The sequence below is a fragment of the Phalaenopsis equestris genome, unplaced genomic scaffold (assembly GCF_001263595.1).
Source record: "Phalaenopsis equestris unplaced genomic scaffold, ASM126359v1 Scaffold000190, whole genome shotgun sequence".
Lineage (NCBI taxonomy): Eukaryota > Viridiplantae > Streptophyta > Magnoliopsida > Asparagales > Orchidaceae > Phalaenopsis > Phalaenopsis equestris.
In genome coordinates, this window is record NW_018164632.1 from 89,905 (window position 1) to 101,895 (window position 11,991).

The 11,991-nt window shown below is 32.1% G+C and overlaps 1 protein-coding gene across 1 annotated transcript; it reads right to left on the minus strand.

Annotated features, from left to right (window-relative positions):
* Positions 1-6,800: 6,800 nt before the first annotated feature.
* On the minus strand, positions 6,801-11,607 carry LOC110022433 (protein YLS7-like). Its single transcript, XM_020721374.1, has 4 exons — positions 10,947-11,607; positions 9,503-9,661; positions 8,651-8,928; positions 6,801-7,624 (listed from the first exon to the last, which is right to left on the minus strand). The coding sequence occupies exons 1-4, from the start codon at positions 11,227-11,229 to the stop codon at positions 6,863-6,865; spliced, it is 1,482 nt and encodes a 493-aa protein (XP_020577033.1). The 5' UTR covers positions 11,230-11,607; the 3' UTR covers positions 6,801-6,862.
* Between the last annotated feature and the right edge of the window lie 384 nt (positions 11,608-11,991).

An 11,991-nucleotide genomic window follows, 5' to 3' on the forward strand; every position in this document is an offset into this window, starting at 1 on the left:
CCCAACCAAACCCGAGCTGAGCCCATGCGTGCTCATGTTCGGCTTGTTTACATCCCTAGTCGAGACAAACTCTAAAATCCTAATAAAATTTCTAACCTTTGAAAATTAAAGAAAATTTTTAATATGTAAGAGATTAAATGAGAATTTGACTTCGTAAATATCAAAATAACAAAAATTGAGATAACATAAATATTATTTATTTATTTAGAATATTTATTTCAGACCAAATTATCACTTATATTCACACCATGATAAAATCAATTACAATGTTTCTCGTCGTGATATTACTCTTTGGGCTCATCATTAACGAAAAAGAATTTGATTCAAATAAATATTAAAATGTTCGTACTAATTACAACATTTGAAACTTCTAAGCCTCGTATCGTTTTGCGACGGCTTCACCAACGAGCTTCATGGCATGAACACCACTTATTTTCACATGCAACTTTTAGAAGATACTTCAAATAAAAAAGCTTTTATGTAAAAATGGAATGTTTCATGCTCTCCAACATAAAAGAAAGCAAAAAGGAGAATAAAAGGCCAAATTCAAAGACCTGCCTAATTCCACAATAAAAACTTTGGCTTCTAATTACAAAATTAGTTGATTGTAAGACTCCAACAATGACAAGCAAAAAAAGCAAATCTTACATGTTTAATTCTATTACATTATAGTTTGTTCAATTGATGTTTGAATGTTGTTAACTTTTAATTGAGGCTCAAGATGCCATGATGACATATAAGTTGCAATTAAAATTTTATAGGCATTTGTTCAAAAAAATTAATTTGGGCTATATAAGAGCAAAGGCATAATATAATAGATTAATTAAGTAATTATATTTATTACCATAGAACTTAGAAAATTATAAGAAATTCAAATAGGCTTAAGAAAATCTAAACTAAAGGCCTATAGAATCTTCTAAATATTTAGAATCTAAAGCAAGTAAGTTAATTTAATTTAAATATAAAGCCGAAGATTAAAAAAAAAATTGTGTTTGAACTATGAACAAGTCGAACACGAACAATAGTCCTTCTTAACCAACCAAACACGAGCTGAGCCCATGCTTGCTCATGTTCGGCTCGTTTACATCCCTAGTCGAGACAAACTCTAAAATCCTAATAAAATTTCTAACCTTTGAAAATTAAAGAAAATTTTTAATATGTAAGAGATTAAATGAGAATTTGACTTCGTAAATATCAAAATAACAAAAATTGAGATAACATAAATATTATTTATTTATTTAGAATATTTATTTCAGACCAAATTATCACTTATATTCACACCATGATAAAATCAATTACAATGTTTCTCGTCGTGATATTACTCTTTGGGCTCATCATTAACGAAAAAGAATTTGATTCAAATAAATATTAAAATGTTCGTACTAATTACAACATTTGAAACTTCTAAGCCTCGTATCGTTTTGCGACGGCTTCACCAACGAGCTTCATGGCATGAACACCACTTATTTTCACATGCAACTTTTAGAAGATACTTCAAATAAAAAAGCTTTTATGTAAAAATGGAATGTTTCATGCTCTCCAACATAAAAGAAAGCAAAAAGGAGAATAAAAGGCCAAATTCAAAGACCTGCCTAATTCCACAATAAAAACTTTGGCTTCTAATTACAAAATTAGTTGATTGTAAGACTCCAACAATGACAAGCAAAAAAAGCAAATCTTACATGTTTAATTCTATTACATTATAGTTTGTTCAATTGATGTTTGAATGTTGTTAACTTTTAATTGAGGCTCAAGATGCCATGATGACATATAAGTTGCAATTAAAATTTTATAGGCATTTGTTCAAAAAAATTAATTTGGGCTATATAAGAGCAAAGGCATAATATAATAGATTAATTAAGTAATTATATTTATTACCATAGAACTTAGAAAATTATAAGAAATTCAAATAGGCTTAAGAAAATCTAAACTCTGAAAATTAAAGAAAATTTTTAATATGTAAAATATTAAATGAGAATTTGACTTCGAAAATATCAAAATAACAAAAATTGTGATAATATAAATATTATTTATTTATTTAGAAAGATATCTAAAGATTTATTTCAGACCAAATTATCACTTATATTCACACCATGATGAAATCAATTACAATGTTTCTCGTCGTGATATTACTCTTTGGGCTCATCATTAACGAAAAAGAATTTGATTCAAATAAATATTAAAATGTTCGTACTAATTACAACATTTGAAACTTCTAAGCTTCGTATCGTTTTATGTAAAAATGGAATGTTTCATGCTCTCCAACACAAAAGAAAGCAAAAAGGAGAATAAAAGGCCAAATTCAAAGACCTGCCTAATTCCACAATAAAAACTTTGGCTTCTAATTACAAAATTAGTTGATTGTAAGACTCCAACATTGACAAGCAAAAAAAAGCAAATCTTACATGTTTAATTCTATTACATTATAGTTTGTTCAATTGATGTTTGAATGTTGTTAACTTTTAATTGAGGCTCAAGATGCCATGATGACATATAAGTTGCAATTAAAATTTTATAGGCATTTGTTCAAAAAAATTAATTTGGGCTATATAAGAGCAAAGGCATAATATAATAGATTAATTAAGTAATTATATTTATTACCATAGAACTTAGAAAATTATAAGAAATTCAAATAGGCTTAAGAAAATCTAAACTAAAGGCCTATAGAATCTTCTAAATATTTAGAATCTAAAGCAAGTAAGTTAATTTGATTTAAATATAGAAATATTTTTTTTAAATTTTTATTATTAATTAATAATATAAATAAATAAATCCAAATACTTTTAAAATCTTTATGGCAATATCAAGGAGACCTTACCAACCTTTTTGATAATTTCTATAATGATTAAAATTAATATGAATTTTAGATAAAATTTAAATCATCAAATAATATAGAGATTATAAAAAATATAAATGTTAGCTAATGAACCCTATTCGTATCGTTTTATGTAAAAATGGAATGTTTCATGCTCTCCAACACAAAAGAAAGCAAAAAGGAGAATAAAAGGCCAAATTCAAAGACCTGCCTAATTCCACAATAAAAACTTTGGCTTCTAATTACAAAATTAGTTGATTGTAAGACTCCAACAATGACAAGCAAAAAAAGCAAATCTTACATGTTTAATTCTATTACATTATAGTTTGTTCAATTGATGTTTGAATGTTGTTAACTTTTAATTGAGGCTCAAGATGCCATGATGACATATAAGTTGCAATTAAAATTTTATAGGCATTTGTTCAAAAAAATTAATTTGGGCTATATAAGAGCAAAGGCATAATATAATAGATTAATTAAGTAATTATATTTATTACCATAGAACTTAGAAAATTATAAGAAATTCAAATAGGCTTAAGAAAATCTAAACTAAAGGCCTATAGAATCTTCTAAATATTTAGAATCTAAAGCAAGTAAGTTAATTTAATTTAAATATAGAAATATTTTTTTTATGCATTTTAGAAAAAAATTAAATCATCAAATAACATAGAAATTATAAAAAATATAAATGTTAGCTAATGAACCCTAAATTTTTATGGAAGCATTGATAAGGTCGCCCAAGTCTCTTTGATGATTTTCATAATATATAAAATAAATCTTATTTTTTATTTATTTTTATGATAAAATAAAATAAAAATCATAGAAAATTTATTATAATCCAAAATGGGTTTTAAATTTATAAAAGTGTTATCTGATCATCCTTAACCGCTCATAGTGTTTTCATAATTTTACGATGTATTGAGTCAACTACTCAAAAAGATATAACCATAAATGATCCAAGGAAAATCAAATCACATTGATATCTCTCTATTTCATAAAATGTAATTGTGGAAAACATGTCTCGAGAGTTAGAGCCGGAAAGAGGGTGAGAGAGAAAGGTAATTGAGGAAGTTCCCACATAGAAACGAAAAGAGGTCCATTTATTCGTCTTTTTGTCTCCCATTTATAAAGACGTATTTGTACAATTACAGAAAACATGGAATGATTATGAAAACCGTCCTTAATGCAATTTAATCATGATAATTTGTTGTCAAATATATATTACAATTTGAATTCGAATGTGGCTGTGACTAGCTAGTCGACGCACTTGAGTTCAGCCGACCAAGGTGACCAATCAAATCATGATCGTGTTTGCCGAAGTAAAAGACCATTCGGTCGATATGTTGTGGTTGGGCCATATTGTGAAGAGTTTTAGGTGGTTCGAGACTGTAGGTGCGGCCCACCAATTAAATCCCTCGTCATAATGCATCAGATGGCTCCGGCTGAGCTGTCGGTCATTGTATGGTTGACTTGGATCACGTTTTTGTAGCATGATACCTCGATTGCCCAATCAAGCGGCCCAATCATCGTCCTAAGCCGCTTGATTGTTTTCAGTACGTGTAAATGTTTTTGGTGCATACAATAATCTTATTCTAACAAATACTCAATAAAGGGTGTTAAGGGACCATTATATTGAAATACAGGCACTGAGAGAATCAACATTTCATATTTCAAATCCATAAAACAAAATTTGCCAACTCTTAAATATTCCTACAATCTTTTATCAGCAAGAAAATCTACAACCCTACTCAAAGTGACTTTTACAATATGATATTAAAGAAGGCATTTGATAATATTACAAATCTTAGCTCTTGGAAGGCAAAGAAAAACATATACTAGATATCAAACATTATCATATTGGGTAATTGACATACATAGAACTTAAAAACTTATTTATTTACATATCCAACACCCAAACCTTCTTATCTAGGCGAACCTCCTCCAAAAGTCATTATCTTGTTGCCCTCTCTCCGTTAAATCCAGTGTCAGACGATGCCGCCCACGATATTGCTCCATGGAGGTTACAGTTCAACATTGAAAAACAGAAAAAAACAAAATCCATAGAAAAAGCTCACAGGGGCGAAGCTGCAGTCTCTTTTCAACCTTATTGCTCAAACCCAAATTCTATGTTTTTAAAAGCCATTGTGATTATTAATCAAGCGGGACAATAGTATTCGTCTCTTTTCAACCCTATTGCTCAAACCCAAATTCTATTTTTTTTAAAAGCCATTGTGATTATTAATCAAGCGGGAAGACAACTCACCACTTATCTCCTCAACGTTCTGTAAAGGTTTGGAAAGGCCATTCAACGCTTCACAGGCAACCAAGAGGAACAGAAAAAAATGATATTTCTTCCATTTCTATGGATCCTTATAGCCGGCCGCGTCATTTGGTTTTGGACTTGAGGGAGAACGGGGAAGAATATGTGGATTGAACGGACAAAAGGGAAGAAGAAAACAAGAGGGTTAAGTTTGATGTATTAAAATAATTTTAATTGTTGTATAAGTAAATAAGAATGTGTGGGTGTTAGATATGTAGACAAAGAAGTTTTATGAGCTATGTAACTAATTCCTCATCAACAAATTTTACAATTTAACATAAATTTTAAGGTGTGACATGAATCTCAAGATAATTTTTTAATAAGAATGTTCAAATTAAAATTAAAAATCATACGGAACACCAATTTCAACAAACTTACAGTCAAATTAACCGGCCTGGCGAGGTGAACCCAAAAACACCTAAGATCTAATCCGAGTTAAATCAAGCTCAGATCAAGTCGTTAAATTGCTTTTGGAAGCTTTGGGTGGATAATCGAAATGTATAATGAATTTTAAATCTGATGAGCATATAATTGAATCAAGCTTCTCAATGAGACGAATATAAAGAGCCCAATATCACTCAATTCTCACATTATTAAGACACTTAATATCCATAAAATCTTATCTGATCGAGGAAATCTCTTTGGAACGTCCGATGGAGTGATCCGAATTCTTATATTATTTACAGAGAGGTTACTCTCAAACTCATAGATAGAGCCCTACTTCCTTCATGAAAAGGGAGGACCTAGAGCTAGAGCTGGACCAAGAGAAGTCGAATTCTAGTGTTATTTTGGAAAGAAGAACTGGCGAGCATTTCCTGCTCTCACAGCTGTCGACCACAGTCGATCACCCATCATAGGTTGCCTCTTGCTTGTTGGCATCGATGAATCTTACGATGTAACGATGCACCCCGAAGATAGTGCAACGACACTCCCATAAGATGATGTACCCATATACCCAAGATACGGTGTAATGATGGACCTGAAGACGATATAACAATGCACCTCAAAGAGTGTAACGAAGCATCCCAAATGTAGAGTAACGATGCACCTCAAAAACGGTGTAACACCGCACCACGAGAATGATGTTAATGCTAATGTCTTCCATGTACAGCTTATGTTAACAAATTTAGTCCTTAAACTTATCAAATTTAATCAAATTTGATCTTATCATCAACTTTATTGTTTCTTCAGATGAAAAGTGATTGAGACAAACTTCTTTGATTTCATCTTAGACTTTTTAAAGCCAATCTCATTATTTATTATAAACCCAAACTAATGAGGCTGACCCCAAAAAAGCCAAAATGCCTCGGAGAAATCATTCCTCTTCCAATTTCGAACCAACGAAATAGTGAAGTTGAAGGTAGAACCAAATTAGTTAAGAATTGATGACTTCATCAACTAAATTAAATGCCTAAAAAAATCCGGGACTTCGAGAAACACCCCTTAAAAATTTTCAAAGATTTACAAGCATACTACACAATTCCTATGTATTTACATATCTAACACCAACACTTTTAACTTCTGCATACTTACCACCTTACCCATGCATGAAAAGGTATATTTGAGTATTTAAAAGTTAAAATGGCCGCATCTTTTTTACATGATATTAAAATTTTGAATGGTATAAATCTAAAAAATCAAAGTTTAGGTGTTACATATGTAAAAACATAAGAATTTAAGAACCTTTTTGGTCATTCACTCGATCTTCAAACTTCCACTTGCTCTCCTCATAATTCCCTCTTCAGGATCTCAAACAAAATCTCATTCCAGATATCCGCTGGTCCAGGCATGCACCAATGCAAACAATCCTCACTCTGTGTCTTCTCACTGAGATATCTTCCCCTCGAATTCTTGGCATCAGGACTCCTGTATCGCCCTGGATGCCCATCGTGCCGGTATCCAAAAGCCTCCGTGATATCCATCAACCTCAACTTGGACTTATTCCTCACCTTCTTCGCAGCTTCTCTAAAACCTTCTACCTGTTTATCATGCATCATCAAAGTATGTCCATTCCTATCTACTTTTCTAGCAGGCTTTACATTGTTACTACAGGAACCCCCTTTGTAATGATCCGGGGAATAAGTTCGGAGAATTGTTAAGCCTGTGTAGTTAGGATGAGTTGCCATTGCAGTAAGAATAGTCTCCATTGCTATATTGTAAGCAGTCATACTGTTGATGTGATTCCTTAGAGCACTCTCGGAACGCCAGAGCTGGCTGCCTACAATCTCGCCGTTGAGGATGTAGATGGACCGCTTGGAGAACCAGTGGCCAGAAGAGAGGACCACCACATCAAACATGGGGAGGAGTTCGAAGAAAGCTTCATCGGGTTCGTCAAGACAGACCTTGGGTATTCCTCGAGGAGCAGATTGCAGTGCGTCCATCGACTTGCCGACGAGCCATGAGGACCAGATGCGCACGATGGTGGTCGAGGTGGTCTTGAAGACCCATCGATGCATTCGTCGATTGCCACGCATCCTCGGAGTTTCTAACTGTTCAAAAACCGATTCAGGGATCATAGTTTTTTATCAAACAGTCCAACACCCGGCTGAATTAATATATTTCCGGAAATATTTCCATACGGAATACGCACGAAGCGTGCGTAATAACCCCTCAATAATCTCCGCTTCACAGTTATTTGGGGTTATTGGGAGATTATTGGGTATTAATTTCAATAAGATATAATCCCAATAACCTTCCAATTGCCTTCACGGGTTCTATTTGGATGTTATTCATAGATTATTAGGAGGTATTGCGGGGTTAATGAAGTACGCAGCGCAGAGCTGCGTGTGTATTCCGTATGAAAATATTTCCCATTTCCAAGCATTCGTTCGTAGGGGCATCTTACATGCCTATATATTTAAATAGCTACCACCTAAACTTAACTTTTTAGGGCGTTTACATATATACCACAGAATTCATATGAGTTTACATATCAAGCAGCTAAAACTTGTATTTTTCATTTACACCACCCAATTCATCCATATACCAATAAAAACGCACTATTTTAACTTAAAAAAGAAAAGTGAAATATAGCACTCATCAACCAAAATCACCAAAATTTATTTTTTTTAGTATTCGGCAAAAAAACATATCCAGAAGGGGGGACTTACTAAATTGTAACTAAATAAGAAAAAAGTACTAAGTTTTACTATTCACATGAAAAAATCTCAAATTCTGAAAGCGGAGCGACTGCCCAACCTGAATGTAAGCAACATGGTTCCGCCCCGGTCGCCCACCCCGAACCCCTATTTTCATGCATAGGAAAGGGGCAAATATGTAAAAAATAAAATTTTGGTGTCACTTTTGTACCACCCTAAATTTTCATATCGCATAAAAAATATCACTATTTCAACTTAAAAAAAAAAAGTGAAAGAGATGTTTCTTGCAAATGAAAGGTGACACAGATGTATAATTGAAGTTTAGATGTTAGATATGAAAAAACATAAAAATTGAGTGGTATGTATGTAAATCTTTCTTCATATTAATGAGAAAGAGAAGAAAAATTGAGTTTTGACCTGCCATAAAATGCAAAGCAATGATTCCATCTGATTTCGAGCGACTGAATCCCCAATGAAAGCCAGCACCTTTCCTTTCATCAAGCCCAAGAATTTCGTGGCATCAAATCGAGGGATTTCGCACTGATCAGGCTTCCATCTCCAGTTCTCGTAGTCCTTGTCCGGTCTCCCATTGCCCTGACAATTTTGTGATTGTGTCAAAATAGGACATGTGGAGTTTGTGTACAGAGGACCGGCTGGGTCGTATATCCATTTTCCATGGTAGAGATCACAATCGCCTAATAAGTTGCAGAGGAATAGGTTTTATTAAAGGGGGGAAGTGAAAATTCAGACTTTGTTCTTAATACATATTTGTCAATAATATTTTTAAATCTACACAAAATAATTTTTAGATATTTTGAATATTTTTAAAAATAAAATTAATTTATTTTGAACACAAAAAAAATACAAAAAAAACACTATATAAACATGTTTTAAAAATAAAAATAAAAGTGATTCAAACATGCTCTAAGCCTCATCATCATGGCACTTGGCAAGCTAATATATCAAAAGCTTATGCTCATTAGTTAGACCAATATCAAATTGCTTTTACTTCATTTTTCAACAATATTACAGCATAAATGTTTTATAAAGTAATAAGAGATTGAAAACTTTCTTGTGCCGGAGGATATTTCAAATCAAACAAATTAGTCTTTTTTTTTTCCAAAAAGGTAAAATATTGTTTCTTAAACTCCTTTTCTTTTCTTTCAACATGTGCTCTGGCTACAAATTCCCTTTATGCAATCTTCAAATTTGGCATGATTGATAAACCCATTAGAAGAAATCAAATTCTTCAAAAGCAATAGAAAATACCGAACTTCGCCTTCACTGAATTGCTGGAATGGGAGATATGTCTTGCAGGTGCCCATGTAGAGGTGTTGCTATCTAATCTTCCTGTAACAGTCTTGGTAGAATTGTTGAAAGGTTTAGAATCCTCAGCAGGCTTGGCAACCAATGGAAATTTATCAAAACCTACAATGTAATTATTTGTTTTGAAAAAATGTTAAAACATATATGAGAACTTATGAATTAAAAAAAAAAACAAAGAGGGAGGGAAATTCAAAGGCAGGGAATCAAATTAGTAGAGTGAAACAAGTCCAAATTAGCTCTGTCATTTGGACATCCTAGTCAAGTTGAAAGCACTTCATAATAATAATAATAATAATAACTACAAAGTGTTTCATGCAGAAATAATAAATTCAATGTTGAAAATTTAAATATTTTAACTCATATTTTGAATTTCAAACTTTAATTTTTGTTATATTTTTTCTAGTTTCATATCAAGACATTTTATAGATGCTCGCTTGATGATGATACCTTAACTCTCAATCCCATATTCAACCTTGATCAAAGTATAACAAATTATGATCCTAGGCAAGAAAATTTATAAAGACCCCATAACTTTCAAAATGAACAATTTATTAACTTATTCTAAATGCCTATGCTGTTAAAGTTAATATTTTTTCTTGATTGTGATGACTTTCTTGAATATTTACTGCTTCAAAGTAGTTTAGAAATAGCGTAGAAAACCAAATCTCTGCTACATTTTCTTTTTTTTCATGTTTATCTAATTATTGATGGCTTATTCCAAATTATGGTAAAATTGTTGGTCTGTTTCTAATTTCTATTATTGTTAAAGGCCCCAAATCCTTCTCAATGAAAATGCGGGCTTTACTTGCCTACTTATGGTGAGGCTTGTAGGAACTCATCAAATATCAAAGCAGCTGCGATTTTTAGATCTATTCTCACAGATTTTGATTAGGACATACTAAAAAAATTTTTAGAAGTTTTGTAGTCAGGGAATTTATTTTGATATGAGTGCAATAAGAGAATTAATTAATTAGTCTCGCATCATATTCAACTTAAAGTAAATTAAAGACTATATAACACATCCTATAAATAAATTTTAGTCAAAATAATCTAACCCAATTTTTTTCTACGGAAATTTACATACCTAACCGCCAATTCTTATGCATTTACCTATCACACATAAAAAAAAACTTTGATTTTTACAAACCTGACCTTACTTACGCATGAAAATGTAGATTTCACTATTGAAAAGTGTGACTAGTACTATTTTGGGTGTTGTATTTGTAAAAATGAAAGTTTTGATGTGAGATACATAAATGCATAAGAATTGGATGCTATCTATATCAAAAACATCTATCATTTTTGTTAAATCTTAATGGGATTCATTAATTTCACCAACTACATAAAACTAGACACCAAATAGAAAGATTAAGGAAAGTGAACTCACCAAACTCAGCCTTCTTCGTCTTGTTAGATTGGGCCAAAGAGATACCTCCACCATCCAAAACTAACCGGCCATCGCCGTGATCTCTCGAATCACTCTTAGTAGCATTCTCCAAAGTCTGAATATCTTCTGCAACTTTGGCACTGAAAGGATAAATTAACCTAGTGGAAGAAACAAGAAACCATGACGCCGTCATAAGAAACAAAGCCATGATCCCCGCAGCGATCACAAGGGATCGATGAACTGTGCAAGTCCATAGAAATTTCTTAGACAATACTATTTCCATAATCTCAGCTCCTTTAGAACAGAAACCAAAATTTCTCTCAAATCCGGCCGTCAATCACGGGTTACTCTGATGGAAGAAGATATCTAACCAGCGCGAAAGGCTGCTTCAGTTTCCCCATGGATTTGAAAAAGAGGTAAAAGACCGCATGAGGAAGCAAGACATCTGGTACCAAATGGCAGTAGCCCTAGTTGTGAAGTTCCTGTACAAAAGAGAAGGATTCAGTGGATAAAACCGAGCAACATAGTTAAAAAGAACAAAAAACTCAAGGATTCAGTGGATAAAACGAAGTGGTCAGCAGCAAAGTAGATGGAAGGAGTCAACCGGAAAATTTAGGGGATGTTTACTTGGCTATGCATTCCTTTTTGATTTTTGACGTTCGATGGAATGAGATATAAATCCAGCATAGAATAAGAATAAATTTAGAATTCATTTTTTTAGACTATTTTCTATAATATTCCATGAATTTGTTCAAATTTCAAATACGTAGCCATAAGTAAAATATTGTCATCGATAGTAGAAGTCGTCACCAGCCGCAGGACATTTTGTATGCCATCCTCACCGCCAATAATTTATATAATACTTCAAATATTTTCAAATACATTTATTGTATATCGAAATTTTCATGATGATAGAGATATATTAATATGTTAGTATTGTACAAAAATTTAACACACACATGTTATATTTTTATTTATGACTCACATTTATTTTAATAACTTATGAGATTTATTTTTGATAATTTAAGTTATTAATTTTCTTAAC